At 39.7% G+C, this 26,282-nt stretch overlaps 2 protein-coding genes across 2 annotated transcripts; both read left to right on the top strand.

Moving 5' to 3' along the window:
- Positions 1-850: 850 nt before the first annotated feature.
- On the top strand, positions 851-3,961 carry LOC130136735 (receptor-like protein 6). The gene has a single exon (XM_056306987.1). The coding sequence runs from the start codon at positions 851-853 to the stop codon at positions 3,959-3,961; it is 3,111 nt and encodes a 1,036-aa protein (XP_056162962.1).
- A 10,751-nt stretch (positions 3,962-14,712) lies between these two features.
- On the top strand, positions 14,713-17,640 carry LOC115689546 (receptor-like protein 6). Its single transcript, XM_030615621.1, has one exon. It carries the CDS (start codon positions 14,713-14,715, stop codon positions 17,638-17,640), a length of 2,928 nt encoding a protein of 975 aa, XP_030471481.1.
- The last annotated feature ends 8,642 nt before the right edge of the window (positions 17,641-26,282 follow it).

The following is a 26,282-nucleotide window of genomic DNA, read 5'->3' as shown; positions in this document are numbered from 1 at the left end:
AAAGTAGTTTGTCTCCAGTTTCCTTTTGTTTCGGCCATACACGGAGAACAAGCAACAAGAAAATATTAGGCAACAATACAAATGTCTAATTGGACATAGACAATCGCCTTTATTCTACCTCCATTCTCACTCTAAATAAGTTAGATTGTTCAAAACTCTTAATAGTCATAATTTCTCCAAACGCATTACATGACAATAAGTCACATTCCTCATCAGTGACCAAAGGAAGTGTTCACAGATCATAAATTCAAAGTGGAAACAACACTAACGTCGCAAACAGAAAGGTCCAATGCAGAGTTATCGTTGAGTGAACGAGAAGGGCCCAAATGAGCAACCAAAGTCTTCAATTTCAATCCTCGATTCGTAACATTTAATAGACTTGTTTACTGCTGTCACAAAGTTTGAATCAATACTTTTGGTCTAAAATGGATGGAATAACCTCAAATCATTTCTTAACCATACAAGCTCTTTACGTTATCTTCCCGCAAAGAAGGATTTTTTGTGAAGTGGACCATCATGCTGTCGCTATACGACCCCTTGGGTATGCAATTTTTGGACTAACTGTTGATCCAAGTCTTCCATGCAAATGACAAATCTATAGGTTGAATTTCCAGTCAATCAACCCATTGTCGATTTGGGCCAGAAGTTGTTCCTTATGTTCCCCGGTAGCTACACGGTACGGCACAACACAAAATTCTGCATGTTACATCGATCGCAAAGTCATTGATTTGACGCATCGTAGCATGAGATGACACATGTTCATACCCCTAGTCACCAAGCACCGCCTATAAAATCTGCTTCACTCTCTCGTACTCTGCTCATCAAAGCAAAGTTCTCTGTTTGAAACAAAATGGCTCGCTCGTCGTTCTTCTATATGTCCATGCACTTGCTTTTCTTGTACTTGTGGTCTCATCCTATTGGCGCTCACAATTTTTCTCGTTTTGTCAATCCTCTGTGTCTCGAGGAGGAAATGTCTGCACTGCTGCAGTTTAAAGAGAGGTACGAAATCGCCAATGTTTCTGGTGATCCTCTCGCTCATCCCAAGACTCTATTCTGGAAAAATAGTCGGGATTGCTGCTCCTGGGATGGGATCGAGTGCGACAAGAACACTGGCCATGTAATTGTTGTCGACCTGGGAAGTAGTTTTCTCTATGGTTCTATCGACAACAACAGTACCCTCTTTCAGCTTTCTCACCTTGAAAGGCTCAATCTCAGCAACAATCACTTCAACTACTCTCAAATACCGGCCCGAGTTGGAGATTTGTCCAGATTGACTCATCTTGATCTCTCTTTTTCCGTTTTTTCCGGCTGGATCCCATCAGAAATCTTCAAGCTGACAAGGTTGGTGTACCTTGATCTATGTTGCAATCAGGATCCATATACTCATACAAGTTTGTTGGAAATGAAACCGCCGGGCCTGAGAAGCCTAGCTCAAAATCTGACAAGCCTGGAAGATCTTTTCTTAGGTGTCGTCAACATGTCGTCCGAAGTGCCCAACAATCTGGCAAATCTGTCTTCCCTAAGAAGGCTGAACATGGATGTGTGCAACCTATACGGTGTATTTCCATCTGCCATTTTGCATTTACCGAAGCTGCGATATCTTGGGGTGGGTTTCAACAAAGATCTCAAGGGCCAATTGCCTGACTTTAACTCTAGTAGTCTTCTTGAACATCTGCGACTGCCAGTCACGAGCTTTTCCGGGGAGCTACCCGCTTCAATCGGTAATCTTCGCTCCTTGCGGATATTGAATCTTAATTCCAACACGTGCAATTTGACAGGTTCGCTACCCATGTCAATTGGAAACCTTCCTTCATTGAGCTACCTCGACATAGCTGGTTGCAAATTTTCTACATCTATCCCGGCATCATTTGCTAATCTTAGCAACCTTGAATACCTAGCTGTCACAATGAACCCATTCACCCCCCAGTCCATTTCCTCTTTGTCTTGGGTTTTTAAGAATAAAAAGCTCGCCACTTTGGGCCTTGGGATGATCAATTTATATGGCAAGATCCCACCTTCAATAGGAAACTTGTCTCGGCTTGTGGACTTAAGCTTGGTTGGCAACCAATTGAGCGGTACCATCCCATCTCAGCTCGTGAACCTCACTCAGCTGAATAATTTGTGCCTCCGAACCAATCAACTATCGGGTTCTCTACCGTCTTGGCTTATGAACATGACTGGACTTGTCACACTTGACCTTGCGGTCAATAAATTCGATGGTGAGATACCTTCATCAATTTCTCAACTCCAAAATCTCCAATTGCTCTTCCTTGTTAGAAACAACTTTAGCGGTACCGTTGAGCTAGACAGCTTTCTCAAGCTCAAACAATTGCAAGTGCTGCAACTATCATCTAACAGGCTATCATGCCGCCCGAGTAGCGCGAATGTTATTCTTCCTCAGCTTAGTGTCCTAGGATTGTCTTCATGCAATTTGAGTGAGTTTCCAGCATTCTTACAAAACCAAGAGCAAATGAATTGGTTGGACCTGTCGGATAACAACATTAGGGGAGAAGTGCCCTTTTGGGTGTGGAACGGAAGTTTTAATAGCATGCAGTACCTGAATCTCTCTCATAACTTCTTAACTGGTCTCGATCGATATTACCCATTCAATCCTTTATATATGTACACGTTGGACCTATCTCATAACATCTTGAAAGGACCACCCCATGAAGCACCGCCGTCCATATTGTACTATTTAGTATCCAACAACATGCTGACGGGAGCATTGCCGCCATGGATCTGCAATTTGAGTTCAGCAATCACGCTAGACTTGTCTTCTAACGATTTGACTGGTGAGCTTCCGGTTTGTTTGGGCAATATCAGCGAATCTCTCATGATATTGAACCTAAAAGGCAACAATTTCCACGGAAGCATTCCGGAGGTGTCGGTGAGGGTGACGCAACTGACAATGATTGATTTAAGTGACAACCAGTTGCAAGGCAAGTTACCGAGGTCCTTAGCCAATTGCAAAATGCTCGAGTTCATCAACTTTGGGAACAATTATATCATGGACACCTTCCCGTCATGGTTGGGATCTCTACCGGAGCTTCATGTCCTTATTTTGCGATCCAATAAATTCCACGATGTCATAGAGAGGCCTAAATCTAGTTCCACATTCCTTAAGCTGCATATACTTGACCTTTCTAATAATGCATTTGACGGTAAGTTGCCCATGGAATTCTTTCGGTCTTGGAATGCCATGAAATCTAAGATGGGCAACTTTACATACATGTACAAAAACCTACAACCATCAGCATACCATATTTACACCTACTATGGCAATTATGATTTCTCCATGACGGTGATTTACAAAGGGCTTAATTTGTATTACCCAAAGATATCAAAAGTCTTCACGATCATCGACCTCTCCAGCAATTTCTTCAAAGGAGAGATCCCCAGTGTCATAGGTGATCTCAAAGGATTGCAGGGATTGAACCTTTCCAACAATTTCTTCACTGGTCACATCCCATCATCGTTAGGGAATCTCACTGCACTTGAGTCATTGGACCTTTCTATGAACAAACTCTCGGGACAGATTCCCCAGAATCTTACAGAACTCGGGTTCCTTTCTTTCCTGAACATGTCTTACAACAATCTGACTGGATCTGTGCCGAGAGGGAAGCAGTTCGATACGTTTTGGAATGATTCTTTTGAAGGGAACCCGGGATTGTGTGGGGAATTCATATCCAGGAAATGTCGAGATTCAGGAGATGCCTTAGGACAACCTCCAACCCGCCAAGAAGAAGACTTGGGATCGCCAATTGAACTCGATTGGAAAATTGTTCTTATGGGTTATGGGAGCGGCTTAGTGATTGGAGTGGTCATCGGAAATGCATTCATCTCCTGGAAACATGTTTGGTTTGGAGGAAATTCTAGAAGAAGGCGACGGCCTAGTCAGAGGCTGCCTAGGAGGAGAAGGAACTCTTGGTCAGGCAAGCTTTTCAATTTCTGTAGGTATTAGAATTTATCGGAAAAATGAACTAGGTATTTCCTTCTTTTTCTTAAATATACTTGTTTCTTCGTGGTATCTTTACTGTTATTTATGTCAAACCGTCACTTTCTTAGGTTAATCGCCCATCACATATGTTTACCACCTCTCTAACCTAAGCTTTTCTTTTTTTGGATAATGCCATTGTTAGCTTATTAACCAAGCTCATGCGCACCTTTTTCTAGGAGTGTTCATGGAAAAGTACTCCTATTTAACTATCAAATATAAATTGCCACGTGGATTCTTCTTTATCCATGGTTCGCATCTCAAGCTAAAACCCATTTACAGATTCTAGTAAAGCGAACAATAACAAGGGTACAATGTCCTGTAACTTTATGCAAATCTAGGCTCTCATCTGCACTTCAATCATTTGCTTCGGTTGTTTGTCACCTCATAAATTGTACAGAAAATGGTCGTATTGTCATTTGAAACAAAAATTTGCATTTGGAGGTTGATTGGACAATAACCGCAACCAATGATTCTCGTGAAATGTATATATATCAGTTTTGCTTTTCGGATCTTCTTTTATGTGAGTGCAGTAGGAAATAGGATTCTTTCTCATAGTGCAACATATTATGCAGAGAACCAACATGGCACAGTTGAATTTCTTAAAAGTTTTTATTCTGTCTCCATGCTAGTCATGTACTCCAAAATTTGTACAGATATTATCATTTGATTTTTCTGTAAAATCTTCTTCTTCTTTTTTCTCAACGAAGAAAGATCATTTGATACAGTGGCTTCTTGTGGACACCATAATTTTTTAGGTTAATATCATGAAAAACCCTAAACTATTACCCCTATGATAAATTTACCCTAAACTAATTTTTCAACCACCAAAAATTCCAAACTGGTACACCTATGACAAATTCACCCCAAACTAATTTTTTTATCATAAAAAAACCCAAACTGGTATATTTGTAATAAATTATCCTCTATTAGTTTCCATTAAATTAGATAAAAATCACAAACTGGTACACTTGTGACAAACGAAGGCAAAATCCCAAACTGGTACACCCATAAACTGCCACATGTCATCCAACTTAGCACTTTGACGGTAAAATTTAACGGAAACTAATGAAAGGTAAATTTATCATAGGCGTACTAGTTTGGAGTTTTTGGTAATCAAAAAATTAGTTTTTGGTAAATTTGTTACAAGTATACCGATTTGAGGTTTTTCGTGGTATTAATCCTAATTTTTCTGATAAGCCAAGCATACGTCATTGTAAAAATAAAATAATAATAATAATTGTAAAAATAATAGGAAGAAAGAACAAACAAATAAATAAATGGAGCGAGTCCAATTCGGCCATTTATGCAAGGACCCAAACCCATTTGTCTCAGCCCATCTATCAAGTCCAATTCGCTCGCTTCAGCCCAGTCCACCAACCCAGACCCATCAACGCAGCCCATAAAGCCCAAATTTAAATTCGCATTAAGCTACTTTGCACAGGCCCATAGTCACAAGCGAAGGTGTCCGTTCGCAACAGAATCGACTCTCTCTCTAGCTTGCTTTCTCGCTCATCTGACTGACTTGGGTGATTCCTATTAAGCTCTCTTAGTCCCATTCATAACGGCAGACCATATACACCAAGAGAGCACCTCACGAGACTGACCTCACCGGAAGTTCCTCCTCTCCATAACCGAATTCCGGAGAATCCGTAATCGGTTCACCTTCTCCAGACGTCGCTCACCGCCATCGATCGTTGCTTCAAACCAGCCGTGAGCAAAGGCTCTCTTTGCCCCCTGTTCTCAGTCATCGTCACCGAAGAGCTCAAGGTGTATTCGCCATTTACTCTTTTGCCGACTCCAGTCTTTGAGTTGTTTTAGTGACCGGACTGCCTTACTCTGGTCCAATTGGTATATTTAATCGAATCGTATCTGCTCTAGTTTTAGCAAAACAGAGGCTGATTATCGTCTATTTCGTGGAAAATAAATGATTTTAGAAAATATATATTTTTTAATGATAGCATATATCGCTTACAAAAATGAATGAATGAAAAATACTTTTATTTTCAAGATAAATTGTTGTCGGTAATGAAAGTATTTTTTATTGATTAATTATCTCAAGCGACACAAGTAATTATATTTAGGAATTTTTTTTAAAATTATTTATTTTCTGCAAAACAAACGGAGCTCTGAATATAGATTGTGTGTAAATCTTATTTAACCGAGCTTCTGCTAGCGATTTGAACTCATTGCATTTTGGTGATGATGTGAAAGACGAATCGTTGACATAATTACCGTTTGTATATCGTTAGATTAAAACGTCAGCTATGTGATCGACGATTCTGTTAGTGGACCCGTGTACAAATTTGGGTAAAATTCTTGCATATCGGCGTCGGGTTGATCATCACTAAACCCAGTTGCTGTTGTAATTATTCCATTACCGGTTCGTGGATTCAAATACGTACATGTAACAAGGCCTGAGCTAGATCACGACGTTTGTGTTCTAACTCTTCAGCATTTGATCTTTTTCCCATTTATTGATGGGCGGGCATCCAATCATTGACATGCATGATATGGGACTAGAGATGGCGTACGACTACAACATACGATGCAAAAACGCGACACCGCATAGTTGCTGACCGCATTTTAGCCGACGGGATAGGATCAGTTTACCTGTGAAGCAAATGAGAACGATTTCGATCATATATCACCAAACAAAAAAAAACTAACCGTATTTATAGAAAATTCTTTCCTTTCGCGAAACAAATGCATCCTTAGAATATGAATATGAATACGAATTAGTAGGCTTTCCAAGTTTGACAACGATACACGCGTTTTTGCTCTGTTTATGTCCTAACGTAAGCTTATCACGATGTCGAGTAAACGTCCCATCAGAGTTTGGGGCACTAATCTTTAAAATAGTCTTTGCATCTCTAGCATTTTTCACGCAGCAGAAACTCGAAACCTTTACTCAGGGAGATCACCAAAAGGGAGCCCAAATCCAAACCCACTAATATATCTAGTTGAACCCACATTCGCTCAAAAGTTTAAGCCAATGAGTTATGGGCCAACTATAATATATTAATTATTTAACATCATACCAATTCTCCGATATGAGACTTTTCTAATACAATTCACATATGTATCTCAACACCTATTGATAATCCTTGAAGATCAACCGCTTTTGCAGTTCGTACAACATTGCCTTTTATTCATAACTTGCATGTTCTGGGCTGGATAATCATTTATGAGATTCACTCATGCTTTCGAAACTCTAGATTGTCGAAGTCATGCCTTCTTCAACATAACTTCATCTATATCTATTCTATGCTATGTCGAACCGGTTCCATTTCATGGACACCCGAGTGGGTGGAGAATGCAAATGATATGCGGCAGAAGTGATTTAACTATTGCTGCCTTTCAGGATAGAGATGGTCAAGCAACGATAGCAGCATCAAAGCCCATCACGAAGGGAGAAGAGGTAATCTCGTGGGGCTTAATATGGCTAGTTGGCATATGCTCGGATGAAGTTATGCCAGTTTTGGTGAGAAGCAATGCAGCTTCATTCTCTTATGATGAGCATGTGTGACCAAGAGGTGAGAAATCGTGAAATTTTGCAAGTTGCCATTTTACACATAGACAAGGATTTAACCTTTGAAGAGAGACAGGCACCGCTTGCGGACTATGGTTTCCCATGCAAGTGCACCAAGCGCCAAGAAGAATCTTAATGGACACTAATGCATAGGTATGCATCCAATGTTCGTTCGCACCACAAATTAAGGTTTAATGGTTTAACTGTGGTCGTGAAAGCTATAACAACATAAGTATAACTTAATTAAAGGTTATGTTTGATCAACCAATATCCATACATTAATTTCACGAGCCATTTTCCATGAGTTATATTGGGAATCTAACATATTTTCAATGTAATTACACAGATGAGATTAAAAAAGAAAAAAAAAAAAAGGCAACAAGAAAAGCAAAAAACCGAACCTAGGTGGACAATGGACATGGACAAATTCGTTAAATCGAATAATTGAATAGCACAGGTATATTAGCATTTCATTAAATAGGTATATCAACATCTCATTGATTTAAAAGTAAATGTTCACGCCATTTTTTATTTATATTTATTTATATACTTATTTTTTTTGTTTATATACAAAATTAAAATAGTAATAAAAAATATTTATTGAGGGTGGGTACTATATAAATTAAATGGCCGAAAGAATGTCGGTGGGGATGATTATTTAGCATTTTTTCACATATGACATGGCACGCGGTATGACATGTGAAGATGGCCTTCACCTGATAATTACTAAATGACAAGCTTGAAAGGAATCGTATTGGTCAACTTAGGCGGAAAGCTGGTTAAATAATGATGACTAGTGACCCTAGACTAAAAGAACTTCCATGATTGAAATTTACCCGGACCTTACGCCAGACCTTACGCGAAAAGAAAGAGAGTTCAACAGTGACAAAGTTGGAAAGGAGGACTTCGATGAGGGACCTTACGGGGAAAGAAGGGTGGAAGTTGCTCCTTTTTATCTTAATCGTGCCTCCTCTCGCCGGAGAAATCTTCTCATGCACCATGAAAAGATACACTTTGCGAAACTGTAGACATAACTACTTAGCAATCGGGTGTTTTTATCAATCTTCATCTTCGATTGATGCATTAGCAAATGTCTATATTTTCCATAAATGATATTTGCTCCAACACTTAATAGAGCCTATAAGCTTCCCGTCGATGACTTTTTCAATAATTTATCGATTTCTTTCGAGTAGTCAATTGCTAAAAGATTTTTTCATCAATAACTCAAGTTTTATACCGGAACCTCACAATCTTGTTGTATCGACATCTTACACTATCAATGAGTTGATAGCTCGCTGATTGTTTTGTTTCATTGATGATTTATGTTTTAACCAAATTGTGCTCTCATGAAATGAGCTTGTTATTCATTTAATATCAATTAAGAGAGTCAACTTAGGCGGAAGGAAAGAGAGTCAATTAGTGACCTTCGCGGAAAGGAAGACCTTACGCGGAAAGAAAGAGAGTATATGATGACAAGTTGAAAACTATGAATATCTGGTTGGCCCACTTGATGAGAAAATGATACATGATTGTTGTGGAAATATATTACTATATTGTCGTACTCTAATGTCACATAGCAAACCGTCTTAATTGGTAACTCTATAAAAATAGAGTTATTTAATCTACTTTAAGCAATAAATAATGCAATATTTCTTAGAATATATTTGGATTTCCTTTTTTTTACTTAATTTTTCATTGTTTATGCAGAATATTGAGATATAGAGAAAATAAGGAAAATATGGCAAAAAGAATCTCCAAAGTTCATATACTATTTATGTATTTATCCCTTTCTCCAAAGCATTACACAACAGAAATTACATTCCTCACTAGTGACCAAATGAAACGTTTGCAGATCATGCATTCAAAGGGAAAACAGCGGTAGTATCGCAAACAAACGGGTCCAACCTAGAACAATTATCGAGCGAACGAGAGGGCCCAAATGAGCAACCAAAGTCTTCGATTTCAACCCTCGATTCGTACCATTTCATAGACTTATTTGCTGCTGTCACAACTTGTGAATGGATACATTTGGCTAGAATGGAGGGAATAACCTCAAACCGTCTTATTAACCACACAAGCTCTTCATCTTATCTTCCCACAGACGGACTTTTCATGAAGGAGACCGTCATATGTTGCTATATGACCCCTTGGTTTGCAAATTTTTTGGACTAACTGTTAACCCAAGTCTCTCATGCAAATACAGATCTGCTTGTCAATTTTGTGAGTTTTATCACTGACAAAGTCATTGATTTTGGTGCATCGCAGCGTGCGATGCGGCATGCTCTTACCCACCGCCTACAAAATCTGCTTCCCTGGTAGCATTGCTCTTAACAGAGTCAGAAAAACAGATATGAGAACAAAATAGAATTTAACCTACCCAATATCTTTGATCGTACATCTAGTTAGATTCTCTATATACATTAAAGAATTATTTGTTAACGTTTATCAGGTCTTTTATGTTTTATACGTCGGTTAGCGATTTATTACCAAATATGCATAAGAAAAAGAGATTGGCTAGGATCTGATTACAAAAATACATAAATCTATTATTTCTTGCATAGCCATTAGAGATTTGTTACCAATATAAGCATAAAAATTATAAATTTGTTAGGGTAAGAGATTTTATAAAGTGAACATAAAAATAATTGCTACGTAAAACTCACACTTGAGAGTGCCATGTGGTATATGGCTTTTGTGTATTTAAATTCTTCTCCTTTTTTAAATCTTAATAGTTACTTAGCCGGAAAAAAAAAGACTTCTAATTTCCAATTTTCGGTGATGAAACTTGTTCAAAGGGGTATTTTTAAGATTAATGTTTCGCTTTTATTCGCTAAATTTGGTTTAGATCTTGATGGTGCTATCAGCAGAGTAGTTTGTCTCCAGTTTCCTTTCGTTTCGGCCATACCCAGAGAACAAGCAACAAGAAAATATTATGCAACAATACAATTGTCTAATTGGACATAGATAATCGCCTTTATTCTACCTCTGTTCTCACTCTAAATAAGTAAGACTATTCAAAACTTTTAACAGTCATAATTTCTCCAAACGCATTACATAAAAATAAGTCACATTCCTCATCAGTGACCAAAGGAAGTGTTCATAGATCATAAATTCAAAGTGGAAACAGCACTAACGTCACAAATAGAAATGTCCAACGCAGAGTGATCATTGAGTGACCGGGAGGGGCCCAAATGAGCAACCAAAGTCTTCAATTTCGACCCTCGATTCGTACCATTTCATAGACTTATTTGCTGCTGTCACAACTTGTGAATGGATACTTTTGGTCTACAACGAGTGAGGGGATTTCTTTTGCGAGATCTTGTCTTGAATGGTGCCCACAACACGGGCTATGTATGGTACAATGTTGTGCTGTGAAAAGAAAAATTAAAGGTACTTTTTCACATGGACATAATAGAACGTCATAAAGCCAAGAAAGAAATCACATTACAACGTGTTTTGTTCTTAGTTGAAATGAAACGTCATGTAATTGCATGATAAAATGTCATAGCAAATAGACAATCGCAAACATTATGCTTTGTTATAAGTATTATAGCTCTATGGCTGGATCGCTACTGATGAAGACGCCAATGCAATAAGAGGGTAAACTTTATATGTTACAAGTATTATAGCTCGTAAATTTCACATCTTTTTACTTCGGCAAATGGGGAACTGGTTTGCTGCATTGTAATGCGTGGAAATGCCAAGAAAGTTGGAACAGGGGATCTCAAGAAGGTTGAGTGTTGTGGGTCCATGTTCCCAGGAATGTTCCCCATGGCCGGGCCCGGGCTGGGTCCCTAGCGCCCGAACTTGGGACTCCGGTTGAACACGAGACTTGTTCTCAAACGTGTAGTTCGTAATTTTTCTGTAACAAATATCAGTAAATGACTTCCCTATTGTTTGGCAAATACGGACTAACATGCTTTGAAAATAAGTTCCTCTGGAAAAATTTCTATTAAAGTTCATTTTTCATGAAATAAATGGAGCTTGAGGTTTGGGCAAACTCCCTTGATTGAATTTGGGAGTGGATGTAATAAATTTGTTGTTCCCCTGTGAACCGATGAGCATTGTTTGCACAATGAATGAAGGATCTTGATGGTGCCAACAACATAGTTGAGGTTTTCTCTGTTTTCTATTTTTTTTGGAGATAGAAACAGAAACAGAACGAACAAGCAATTAAAAAGTAGATGCATTTTTCTATGATTGATTGAGTGTTGCCAGAGAGAGATAACGCTAATGTTGCAAACAGAAGTCCGAGATGGAGCTGTCGCAACGGCAGGCTAGAGGGGCTACATGAGCAACCAAATTCTTCATTTCTCCCCTCGATTCTTCTTCCCATTCCACAGACTTGTTTGCTGTTGTCACAACTTATGAAATGCATACTTTTTGTCTAGAACGGAGGGGAAAACTTAGTGCAGTTTTTGATTACTTACGTCTCAAACATCCATTTGGGTTGAAGGTCGAGTAAGCCTAATTCTGCTTTTAGATTGCAAGATTAATACGTTTCTGCCGTATTCTCACATCCAGTTCTCAGCGATGAAACTCATCGAGAAAGTTATCTTTTGCTTGTCTGTATTTATTTTCTAGATCTTGATGGTGCCGATGACAGTATATATATATATATACTGTCTTTGGTTTTATTCGTTTTGGCAAAAACAAGACAAGCAAGAGGAAAATATTAGGTAACAACGTTAGGCTACTGCGCGGTACAAACGCCTCATTACACAAACAATCACCACGGGAGCAGCAATCTGCAGAATGACGAAGGCCAATTCCACTTCTATTCTCCCTCTCACTAAGTGAGAACTGTTGAAAACTCTTAATAGTCCTACTTTCTCCAAGGGAAATATGACGCAAATGGTCTCTAAATTTTGGCCCAATATGTAATGTTATCCCCGAACTTTTAATTTGTTTAATATGGTCCCCAAACTTTAGCCTAACGTGCAATGCCATCCCTAAACTTTTAATTTATTCAATGTGGTCCCTAAACTTTTGGTACATGTTCAATCTAGTCCCTAAGCTATATAAAAATAATCATTGTTGTTCTTCCATTAATTCAAATTTATGAACAATATTGAAAATTTTAATAAAGTTTAGGGACTAGATTGAACATATACCAAAAGTTCACAAACCATATCGAACAAATCGGAAGTTCAGAGACGGCATTGCACCTTAATATAAAGTCTAGAGATCACATTAAACAAATTAAAAGTTCAGGAATAACATTGTACATTGAGTCAAAATTTAAGGACCATTTGTATATTTATCTCTTTCTCCAAAGCATTACACTACAGAAATTACATTCCTCGTTAGTGACCAAATGAAACGTCCGTAGATCAACAGCGCTAGTATCGCAAACAAACGGGTCCAACCTAGAGCAATTATTGAGCGAACAGGGCCAAATAAGCAACCATAGTCTTTGATTTCGACCCCCAATTCGTAACATTCCACTTGTTTGCTGCTGTCACGACTTATGAATGGATACATTTGGCAGGAATGGAGGGAATAGCCTCAGACCTTCTTGTTAACCACACAAGCTCTTCATCTTATCTTCTCGCAGAGGGGCTTTTCATGAAGGGGATCATCATATGTTGCTATATGACCCCTTGGTTTCCATTTTTTTTTTTGGACTAATTGTTCACCCAAGTCTGCCATACAAATACAGATCTATTTGTCAATTTTGCGAGTTTATCACTGACAAAGTCATTGATTTTGATGCATGGTAGGGTGCGATGCGGCATGCTCTTACCCCTACGCACCAAGCGACCGCCTATAAAATCTGCTTCCCTGGTAGCATTTGCTCTAAACAAAGTCAGAAAAACAGATTTGAGAACAAAATAGAATTTAACCTCCACAATATCTTTGATCGTACATCTACTTAGAATCTCTGTATACATTAAAGAATTATGTTTTAATGTTTATCAGGTCTTTTATCTTTTATACATCGGTTAGAGATTTATAACCAAATAAGCATAAGAACAAGAGATTTGCTAGGATTTGATTACAAAAATACATAAATCTATTATTTCTTGCATAGCGATTAGAGATTTGTTACCAATATAAGCATAAAAATTATAAATTTGTTAGGATAAGAGATTTTATAAAGTGAACATAAAAATAATTGCTACATAAAACTCACACTTGAGAGTGCCATGTGGTATACAGCTTTTGTGTATTTAGATTCTTCTTCTTTTTTAAATCTTAATAGTTACTTCGCCGGAAAAAAATAGCAACTTCTAATTTCCAATTTTTGGTGATGAAACTTGTTCAGAGAGGTATTTTTAAGATTAATGTTTCGCTTTTATTCACTAAATTTGTTTTAGATCTTGATGGTGCTATCAACAGTGTAGTTTGTCTCCAGTTTCCTATCGTTTCGGCCATACACAGAACAAGCAACAAGAAAATATTAGGCAACAATACAAATGTCTAATTGGACATAGACAATCGCCTACCTCTATTCTCACTCTAAATAAGTAAGACTGTTCAAAACTCTTAACAGTCATAATTTCTCCAAACGCATTACATAACAATAAGTCACATTCCTCATCAGTGACCAAAGGAAGTGTTCATAGATCATAAATTCAAAGTGGAAACAGCACTAACGTTGCAAATAGAAATGTCCAATGCAGAGTGATTGTTGAGTGATCAGGAGGGGCCCAAATGAGTAACCAAACTTCAATTTCGACCCTCGATTCGTACCATTTCATAGACTTATTTGCTGCTGTCACAACTTGTGAATTGATACTTTTGGTCTAGAACGGAGGGAATAACCTCAAACCATTTCTTAACCATACAAGCTCTTTACCTTATCTAATATCTTCCCGCGAAGAATGATTTTTTGTGAAGTGGACCATCATGCTGTTGCTTTATGACCCCTTGAGTATGCAATTTTTGAACTAACTGTTAGCCCAAGTCTTCCATGCAAATGACAGATCTATTGGCTGAATTTCCAGTCAATCAATCAATTGTCGATATGGGCCTGAAGTTTTTCCTTATGTTTACCCGTAGCTAAAGATTTATGTGTTGCACATATTTCTTCGTGTTACATCACTCGCAAAGTCATCGATTTGACGCATCATAGCATGAGATGAGGCATGTTCATGCCCCTAGGCACCAAGCACCACCTATAAAATCTGCTTCACTCTCTCAAACTCTGCTCATCAAAACAAAGTTCTCTGTTTGAAACAAAATGGCTCCCTTGTCGTGCTTCTACATGTCCATACCCTTGCTTTTCTTGTACTTGTGGTCTCATCCTATTGGCGCCCACAATCTCTCTCGTCCTGTGAAACCTCTATGTCTCGAGGATGAAATGTCTGCACTGCTGCAGTTTAAAGAGAGATATGAAATCGACAATGTTTCCGATGATCTTCTTGGTCGTCCCAAGACTCTATCCTGGAAAAACAATCGGGATTGCTGCTCCTGGGATGGGATCAAGTGCGACAAGAACACGGGCCATGTAATTGCTCTCAACCTGGGAAGTAGTTTTCTCCATGGTTCTATCGACAACAACAGCACCCTCTTCCAGCTTGCTCGTCTTGAAAAGCTCAATCTCAGTGACAATCACTTCAACTTCTCTCAAATACCATCCCGAGTTGGAGATCTGTCAAGATTGACTCATCTCGATGTCTCTTATTCCCTTTTTTCTGGCCAGGTCCCATCAAAAATCTTCGAGCTTACCAGGTTGGTGTACCTTAACCTGGGTTGCAATCAAGGTGAATATAATTGTCCACTTTTGTTGGAGATGAAAGCACCAGGCCTGAGAAGCCTAGTTCAAAATCTGACCAGCCTGGAAGAACTTTTCCTAAGTGCCGTCAACATGTCTTTTGAAGTGCCCAACACTCTGGCAAATCTGTCTTCCCTGAGAAGGCTACACATGGATGACTGCAACCTGCACGGTGTATTTCCGTCTGCCATTTTTCATTTATCAAAGCTGCGATTTCTTGTGGTTGGTCACAATGATGCTCTAATAGGCAGCTTGCCTAACTTTAACTCGAGCAGTCCTCTTAGAAAGCTGCAACTGCTATTCACGAACTTTTCTGGGGAGCTAGCCAAGTCAATCAAAAACCTTCCTTCATTGAGTTATCTTGACATACATGGTTGCCAATTCTCTGGATCCATCCCGGCTTCACTTGCTAATCTTAGCAACCTCGAATACCTAGATGTCGGTCTTAACCCATTCACGGCCCGGTCCATTTCCTCTATGTCTTGGATTTGGAAGATGAAAAATCTCACCACTTTAGGCCTCTGTCAAATCAATCTATATGGCGAGATCCCACCTTCAATCAGAAACTTGTCTCAACTTGTTGAATTAGACTTTTTTGGCAACCAATTAAGCGGTACCATCCCATCTCAACTCATGAACCTCACTCGATTGGCCGTGCTTGACCTTGAAGGCAATAAATTCCATGGCGAGATACCTTCATCAATTTATCAACTCCAAAATCTCCAAGTCCTCACCCTTGTGAAAAACAACTTCAACGGTACTGTTGAACTAAACAACTTTCTCAAGCTCAAACGATTAAGAATACTCCAACTATCATCTAACCGGCTATCATGCCGCATGAGTAGTGCAAATGGTCGTCATCCTCAGCTTTTTGCCCTAGGACTGGCATCGTGCAATTTGAGCGAGTTTCCAGCATTCTTACAAAACCAAGAGACTTTGAATTGGTTGGACCTGTCGGATAACAACATTAGGGGAGAAGTGCCCTTTTGGGTGTGGAACAGCAGTTTTAATAGCATGCAATACTTGAATCTCTCTCATAACTTTTTAACTGGTCTTGATCGATATTACCCGATCGATCCTTTCTATATGTACACAATAGACCTCTCTCACAACATGTTGAAAGGACCACCCCCTGAAGCACCGCCGTCCATAATGTACTATATAGTATCCAACAATACACTGACGGGAGCATTGCCACCATGGATCTGCAATTTGAGTTCAGCAATCACACTAGACTTGTCTTCTAACGATTTGACTGGTGTGCTTCCAGTTTGTTTGGGCAATATCAGCGAATCTCTCATGATATTGAACCTAAAAGGCAACAATTTCCACGGGAGCATTCCCGAGCTATTGGTGAGGGGAACGCAACTGACGATGATTGATTTGAGTGACAACCAGTTGCAAGGCCAGTTACCAAGGTCCTTGGCCAATTGCAAAATGCTCAAGTTCATCAACTTTGCAAACAATTTTATTGTGGACACCTTCCCGTCATGGTTGGGATCTCTACCAGAGCTTCATGTCCTTATTTTGCGATCCAATAAATTCCACGGGATCATAGATAGGCCTATATCTAGTTCCACGTTCCTTAAGTTGCGGATACTTGACCTCTCTATAAATGCATTCGTCGGTAAGTTGCCCATGGAATTATTTCAATATTGGATTGCCATGAAAACCAAGACGGGAAACTATACATACATGCACAAAAGCCTACAGCCGTCAGCACACCTTTTATACACCTACTATGGCAATTACGATTTCTCCATGACAGTGATTTACAAAGGGCTTAAATGGTATTACCCAAAGATATCAGAAGTCTTCACAATCATCGACTTCTCCTGCAATTTGTTCAAAGGAGAGATTCCTAGTGTCATGGGTGATCTCAAAGGACTACAGGGACTGAACCTTTCCAACAATTTCCTCACTGGTCACATCCCATCGTCGTTAGGAAATCTCACAGCACTTGAGTCATTGGACCTTTCTCGGAACAAACTCTCAGGACAGATCCCTCAAAAGCTAACAGAACTCGGGTTCCTTTCTTTCCTGAACGTGTCTTACAACAATCTGACCGGGTCAGTGCCCAGAGGGAAACAGTTTGATACGTTTTCGAACGACTCTTTTGAAGGGAACTCGGCACTATGTGGGGAATTCATATCCAGGAAATGTCAAAATTTAGGGGGTGTGTCAGAACAACCTTCAACCCACCAAGAAGAAGACTCGGGATCACCAATTGAACTCGATTGGAAAATTGTCCTAATGGGGTATGGGAGCGGCTTAGTCATCGGAATGGTCATCGGAAATGCATTCATCTCCTGGAATCATGTTTGGTTTAAAGGAAATGCTAGGAGAAGGGGATGGCCTAGTTGGAGGCAGCTTAGGAGGGGTAGGAAATCCTAGTGAGCCAAGCTTTTCAATTTCTGTGGATATTAGAACTTATCTGAAAAATGAACTAGGTATTTCCTTGTTTTTCTTAAATGTACTTGTTTCTTCATAGTATCTTTACTGTTATTTATGTCAAACCTTCACTTTCTTCGGTTAATCTCTCATCACATCTGTTTACCACCTCTCCAACCAGAACTCTTCGTTTTTTGGATGATGTCATTGTTAGCTTATAAACCAAGCTCATGCACACCTTTTTCTATCAATGTTCAAGCAAAAGTACTCCTATTTAACAATCAAATCTAAATTGCCACATGGATTCTTCTTTATCCAGAGGTTGCATCACGAGCTAAAACCTGTTTTCAGACTCTAGTAAAGCGAACAATAGCATGGGTACAATGTCCTAGTGACTTTATGCAAAGGCTCTGATCTGTGCTTCAATCATTTGCTAATCTTAGCAAATTTTCAGGATCCATCCCAGCTTCATTTGCTAATCTTAGCAACCTCGAATACCTAGATGTCAATATGAACCCATTCACTGCCCAGTCCAATTCCTCTTTTTATTGGGTTTGGAAGAAGAAGAAGCGTGCCACTTTGCATCTCGAAATGATCAATTTATATGGTGAGATTCCACCATCAATCCGAAACTTGTCTCAGCTTGTGGACATAAGCTTTGCTGACAACCAATTAAGGGGTGCCATCCCATCATGAACCTCACTCAGCTGGCTACCTTGTCCCTCAAAATAAATCAACTATCGGATTCTATAACGTCCTGGCTTATGACCGTGACTCGACTGATCTTGCTTGACCTTGCTGTCAATAAATTCCACAGCGAGATGCCTTCATCAATCTATCTACTCCAAAATCTCCAAGTCCTCTGCCTTTTTAAAAACAACTCATGTAACAATCAACCAAACGCCAATATGCAAGAATTTTACTCAAATTTGTACCTAGGTTCCCTTAAAAAAAGTTTAAGTAAATGTGACACAATTGGCATAATTTGGATTTTTTGTGACTCTTCCCTAACATACTGATTGGACCAGAGCAAGACAGTCACGAAAGAAACTCCAAGACCAGAATCAGTGAAAGAGTAAATGGCGAACACGACTCGAGCTCTTTAGAGACAATGACTGAGAAAATGGGCGAACAGAGCCACTGCTCATGGTTGGCTTGAAGCGGCTATCAACAGCGGGTAAGCAGCGTTCGGAGAAGGTGAATCGACTAGGAATTCTCTGGAATTTGATTCTGGAGAGAAGGAACTTCCGGTGAGGTTAGTCCATAAGGTGCTATCTGCTATATATCGTCTGCTGTTAAGAGAAAGCTAGAGATAGAGAGTCGATTCTGTTGCAAACGTGGCCCTTCGCATGTCCGCGCTAGAATTCCTTCGCTCATCTCTGTTCCTCTTTGAACCTCAAGAGGGAAAGAAAGAGAGAGAGCGAGAGAGCCGGGCCAATCGCGGGATTATGGGCCGAACTCTCACGGGCTTTATGGGCTCTAACTTAAACTTGTGAATCTGGGCCTGTGCGAAGTGGCTTAATGCCAATTTAAATTTGGGCTTTATGGGCTGCGCTGATGGGTCTGGGTTGGTGGACTGGGCCGAAGTGAGCGAATTACACTTAATAGATGGTTGATGCAAACGGTTTGGGTCTTTGCATAAATGGCCGTATTGGACTCTCTCATTCATGAGATAATGATATAAATAGTCTCTGAACTTTTGCCCAATATGCAAAATGATTCCTAAAATTTTTAATTTGGTCAATATGGTCCTTGAACTTTTGATACATATTCAATGTAGTCCCAGAACTATATGAAAATATTCAATATAATCCTTCCATTAATTTAAGATCAGGGACAACATTAAACATTTTCATATAGTCTAGGGACTAAAATGAACATGTACCAAAGTTTCAAGGACTATATTGAACATATTAAAAGTTCAGAGACCACATTGAAGAAATTAAAAGTTCAGGAACCACATTGCCTATTGGGCCAAAGTTCATGGACCATTTATATCATTTTCCCCTCATTCATTCATTTTTTTTTTTGATAACCCAGGGAACCCCCGCACGACCGACAGCCGGGGAGTAAACCCTGAGAGCGACACGTGCTAGCCACCACACACGTGCCACCGGTTAAGTCACCCTGCGGCGCCCGGGATTCGAACACTCAACCTTTTGCGAGAGGAAGAGTGCGCGCTCCAGCAGCGCCACCCAGGCGGGTGGTCCCCTCATTCATTCATTTATTTGTTCTTTTTCCTATTATTTTTACTATTACTATTTTTTTTTTATTTTTATAAAGACACATGCTTGGCTTATCGGCAATTTAGGTGTCAACAAAAAGCCACGTTATCAAATGATCCTTCTTCTTTGAGGAAAAAAGAAGAAGATTTTACAGAAAAACCAAGTGATAATAACTGTATAAATTCCAGAGTACATGACTAACAAGCAGACATAATAAGAACTTTAAGATATTCAACTGTACCATGTTGGTTCTCTTATAATATGCTGCTCTTACGAGAAAGAATTCTATTTCCTACCGCAAACACATAAAAGAAGATCCGAAAAGCGAAATTATATATATAGACACACACATTTCACAAGAATCATTTGTTACGGCTATTGTCCAATCAACGTCCAAATGCAAATTTTTGTTTCAAATGACAATACGACCGTTGCCTGTACAATTTGCGAGGTGACAAACAACCAAAGCAAATGATTAAAGCGCAGATGAGAGCCTAGATTTGCATAAAGTTACAAGGACATTGTACCCTTGCTATTGTTCGCTTTACTAGAGTCTGAAAACAGGCTTTAGCTTGTGATGCAACCCCTGGATAAAGAAGAATCCATGTGGCAATTTAGATTTGATTGTTAAAGAGGAGTACTTTTGCTTGACCATTGATAGAAAAAGGTGTGCATGAGCTTGGTTTATAAGCTAACAATGGCATTATCCAAAAAAACGAAAAGTTTTGGTTAGAGAGGTGGTAAACAGATGTGATGAGAGATTAACCGAAGAAAGTGAAGTTTTGACTTAAATAAAGTAAAGATACTATGAAGACACAAGTACATTTAAGAAAAACAAGGAAATACCTAGTTCATTTTTCAGATAAGTTCTAATATCTACACAGATTGAAAAGCTTGCCTCACTAGGAGTTCCTACCCCTCCTAAGCTGCCTCCAACTAGGCCGTCGCCTTCTCCTAGCATGTCCTTCAAACCAATCATGTTTCCGGGAGATGAACGCATTTCCGATGACCATTCCAATTACTAAGCAGCTCCCATAACCCATCAGGACAATTTTCCAATCAAGTTCAATTGGTGATCCTGAGTCTTCTTCTTGGCGGGTTGAAGGTTGTCCTGACACATCCGCCAAATCTCGACATTTCCTAGATATTAATTACCTAAACAGTCCCGGGTTCCCTTCAAAAGAATTGTTCAAAAACGTATTGAACTGTTTCCCTCTTGGCATAGACCCGGTTAGATTGTTATAAGACACGTTTAGAAAAGAAAGGAACCCGGAGTTCTATTAGCTTCTAGGGAATCTGTCCAGAGTTTGTTCAGAGAAAGGTCCAATGACTCAACTGATGTGAGATTCTCTAACAATGATGGGATGTGACCAGTGACGAAATTGTTGGAAAGGTTCAGTCCCTACAGTCCTATGAGATCACCTATGAAACCAGGGATCTCTCCTTTGGACAAATTGTTGGAGAAATCGTAATTGCCATAGTAGGTGTAAAAAAGGTATTTTGGCGACTCTAGGCTTCTATACATGTAAGTAAAGTTTCCCGTCTCCTATTTTATGGCATTCCAAGACCGAAAGAATTGCAACTTACCAATGAATGCATTAATAGAGAGGTCAAGTATTCACAGCTTAAGGAACGTGGTACTAGATTTAGGCTTCTCAATGACACTGTGGAATTTATTGGATCGCAAAATAAGGACATGAAGCTCTGGTAGAGATCCCAACCATGACGGGGAGGTGTCCATGATATAATTGTTCACAAAGATGATGAACTCGAGCATTTTACAATTGGCTAGGAACCTTGGTAACTTGCCTTGCAACTGGTTGTCACTCAAATCAATCATCGTCATTTGCGTCCCCCTCACCAATAGCTTAGGAATGCTTCCATGGAAATTGTTTCCTTTTAGGTTCAATATCATGAGAGATTCGTTGACATTGCCCAAACAAACCGGAAGCACACCGGTCAAATTATTAGAAGACAAGTCTAATGTGATTGCTGAACTCAAATTGCAGATCCATGGTGGCAACGCTCCCGTTAGCCTATTGTTGGATACTATATAGTACATTATGGATGGCAGTGCTTCAAGGGGTGGTCCTTTCAACATGTTATGAGATAGGTCCATTGTGTACATATATAAAGTATTGATCGGTTAATATCGATCGAGACCAGTTAAGAAGTTACGAGAGACATTCAGGTACTGCATGCTATTAAAACTTCTGTTCCACACCCATAAGGGCACTTCTCTCCTGATGTTGTTATCCCACGGGTCCAACCAATTTCTATGCTCTTGGTTTTGTAAGAATGCTGGAAACTCGCTCAAATTGCATGATGCTAATCCTAGGGCCACAAGCTGGGTTAGAATAACATTCTTGCTACTCATGCGGCATGATAGCCCGTTAGATTATAGTTGGAGCACTCCCAAGTGTTTGAGCTTGAGAAAGTTGTTGACCTTCTCATTGCTACTTTGAATTGATCTGCCAAGACTTCCATGTTGCCTGCTCTGTCTTTGATTATTTTCAGCCTCGGCTTCAGTCCATTTCGTTAGTCTTATAGTCAAACGTGACTATATGTTCATTGATTGGCTGAGAATCACTTCTATGAAAATGAAATTGATCGTGATGAGTTTCTTCCAAGTTAAAGGGAAACTGAATTGCTTTTTGTTTTTTGGTTTTTTGGATGTTTGTATGATCCAGTTTAGAAACATTAATTTGAATCCTTTATGCTGTTTTACTTGATTTCGCCGAGGGCGGCAGGCCAACAAGGGCTGCCCTTGCCCAATTCGGCGAAGGTGGCCCTCGCCAGCCCAAGCCCAAGGGTCCCTCACCCGAGGCTAGCAAGGGAGACATTCGCCTGTGGCCGGCGAAGGTCGCCAACCATCGACGAGGCCTGGCAGTGGCCAATGAAGAGAAAATGGGAAAAAGAGAAAAGGGAAAAAAAGGAAAAAAAAAAAAAAAGAAGAAAAGAGAAGAAAAGGAAAAAGAGGAAAAAAATTATTAAGAAATTATTAAAAATTATCTATGTTAGCGTCACCCGTGCTACAGCCAGCATCAATGTCAGCGATTTCTAGCCCAAATTGACCAGATAGACTCAATTGGCAACACGCGAAAATGTTTATGACTCAATTAGTAAAATTGTAATAGGTCTGAATTGAAAAAAGTGTAATAGGTTTAGAACTTTTTAAATAATTTTCCCTAACAACAAGATTGTATGTCTTCACACAATCCAAGTTTTACGATGTGCATAAGAGTGTCAACCTCTGGCACAACATAACATGAGAGTATGACTCGATGGTGCTGCCAACTTGAGGAACGAAATTTAATGTATGAGTACGTGCTGAGCAATATATATATCATTCACTGAAAACTCACTGTCTAAAATATGCTTGGATGGCAATTTCTAATAAGACCGGACATCAAATTTTTTATGATCACCCCATTTGAATATGGCCTAAAATCAAGAAAAAAAAAACTCTCTCCTCATTAAAGTGATGTTGTCCTTTTTACGAAATAAGGGATGCACTTTCCTCGTCACATGAGACATAAATAACATCTTGTTGTCTTCTTTGTAGCTAGCTAACCATTTAAAGATGTAAAAACAGCAACAATCTTCGACTCTGCACACACATAAGCTACAGATAGTTCTTTCCTACTTCCAAAACACACGCCAGAACACAAGATATACGAGACAACAAAGAGAGAAGCGAACAATCACATGAAGGTCAAAGCATTGTGGATAGAGGTGGCAATAACATTCATGGCGGGGTTTATATTTTGTGCATTCCCCAGCGAGGCGTCGGAGGAATGTAAGAAAAGGTGTGCTCATGCTTGTGCTATTACAATTCTGCCGTGGATATGTTACGACCTTTGTGTGCGAGGGTGTCAAGATGGAAAATAATCTATCTTGATAGTGCTTAAGCAACGCAATCTTGGTTGTGTGATGTCCGAGGGCTTCGATCACCATTTAGGTATTATTTCTACCCTATCATGACATCTAGATGTTTGCTCGAAGTTATCCCAAGTAACACTTAATTTACGATTCCAAACCCAAGTCGATGCATATGTGGATTCGTCTTCGCGAGATTGCTAGAAGTATTATTCACCGCACTAGGGTTTTGGAAAATAGCCTGGTTAAATAAAAGTGCAAGGCAAATAAACGGTTAATATTTTCGTTGTTTGGAGCTAGAAGTATGTTAAAAATGGTCCACCCTTTTGGCAATGATGTTAATGGACTCGATAAGTAAAATTAAAGACCACGAACTAAACTGCTCCGCTAACATATTTGTCCGTTAATTAAGAAAAGCACCGTAAGTCCGTAATGAGACCTAGGGGGAAAATGATATTTCATCAGGCCAATTCTCACAACCACCAGAAAGAGACCCTAGACGACGGAAATGCCCGTCGCTAAAGCATAAAATCTTGTTCCCGTCTCTCGCTAGGGACAGGGCCGGCCAATCACGTCTATGCTCTCTACCGGGGACGGCTATGAGTACCGTACTTAAAAAGCCACACTAGGAAGCTCTCTCTAGTTCTACTATAAACGTACAGGTCAGAGCAGAGGTCCTGTACCGGATGCTGCATCGTCTCCATGCATCGTAGCCCAAGTTCATGGTCGTGACCTAGTGCATGCGGTCTTGTACCTAATGCTGCATCGTCGCCATGCATGGATTCGGGGTGAGGATCCTCGCCGAGTGCATCGATCCGGGGCGAGGATCCTCTCTCTTGGGGACAGGATAGGGACTACATGGAACCGCTACTGATCATGACCATGCTTTTTTTGTCATCTAAATAGTAATAGGAGCATCTTTATTTTATAGTTAATGTATTGATTGAAATAGTGCAAGTATTCATGATCTATTCACTCTCAATACGTTGAATTGTGGCAAGAATTCGCGTTTTAGAATGAATAACAAGAAAAATTTTAAAAAGGTTTGGAGATAGAGAAATGACCCATCCCGTCATTTTGATGTGTATATGTCTACACAACGAAGGAAGAAAAAAAAAATTTTGGGAGATCTTGTCTTGAATGGTCCCAATAACATGGGATATGCATGGTGCAACATTGCACCGTGCAATTTTTTTCTTAAAACTTAATTTCTTCACTCGGAAATAACGAAACATCCTAAAGTCAAAAAGAAGTCGAATTGCTTCCCGTTTTATGCTTAGTCAAGACGGAACGCCTTGTAATTGCACAACAAAATGTGGTACCGCGTACACAATCGCAAACAGTTTGCCCTGTTTTTACTCAACTAGGCAATATGAACAGAACGACCAAGCCCAAGGAAAAGTAGATGCGTCATTGAATGGCCCGCGGATGATTGACTGCGGGTAACGATAGATGATGCGCGGCAAGTTCTAGAATTTGCGCTGGCATGCAACGACATAATATTCTAATGAGTTGAAATTATCTTCAATGGGGTCTACTTGAGCATAATTTATCTCGACGCGAAGTTAAGACTGATTGAACAAGAAGAAATGAATGACTGCCTATTTTGTTCCTTCAATTGCGCTCAAAAGATTTAAAACGTCTCAAGTTTTGCTCCTTTGATCACGGCAATGAAAGCTTTGTTGTGCCTTTGTCGGCATGCCGGGATTTGCGTTCAGGTGCTCATCTGGTTTTCAGTTCAATTTGTACAGAGATCACGTATTAACTCACAAATTATCACTACCTTAAGTACCAGTTTTAGAGGCTTAATTCGCGTTCGTCTGGTTAAGTCAGGTCTTTGTAAAAAGTATTAGAGCCGGTAAACAGGCCAAAACCGTGGGATTTAGTCCTACCTTGTCAGTGTGGTTATGAGCTCTATGACCGGATCGCCACTAATGAGGACGTCAGTATAATAGCCTGAAAATTTCATGTTTTATCTTTTGGCAAATGGGGACCTCGTTTGCGGTACTGTAACGAGTATAGATGCCAAGAAGGATGAAAGTGAGGATCTGAAGAAGGTTGAGGCGTGCGTGCATCCATGTTCTGTCCCCCGAGGCTGGGCTCGGGATTGGCGTCCGCGTCCAGGTTTCCGGCTCCCGAACTTCAGACCCAGGTTGCGCTCAAGACTTATTCTCACATGTGGATTTCATGGTTTTCCTGTAACAAACGGACTTCCATATTATTTGCAAAATACAACCATACTTTGAAAATAAGTTCTTTTTCAAGATATCAATGGTGCCAACCACAGTATATTTTTGTCTCCAGTGTCTATTCGTTTCGGCATAAACAAACCAAGCAAAAGGAAAATGTTAGGCAACGATGCTAGGCTAATGCACAATCCAAACGCCTGTGATTGTCTGGGAGCAACAATCTGCACAAGACAAGGGCCAATTCCACCTCTATCTCCCTCTCAATAAGGGAGACTGTTCAAAATTCTGAACAATCTTGATTTCTCTGAATGCGTCACCCGACAGAAATTACATTCCTCATCAGTGACCAAAG

This window comes from Syzygium oleosum, unplaced genomic scaffold (assembly GCF_021117445.2).
Source record: "Syzygium oleosum isolate NSW1041296 unplaced genomic scaffold, Sole_v2.1 Sole_v2.49, whole genome shotgun sequence".
Taxonomy (NCBI): Eukaryota; Viridiplantae; Streptophyta; class Magnoliopsida; order Myrtales; family Myrtaceae; genus Syzygium; species Syzygium oleosum.
This window is presented reverse-complemented; position numbering and strand designations above follow the sequence as displayed.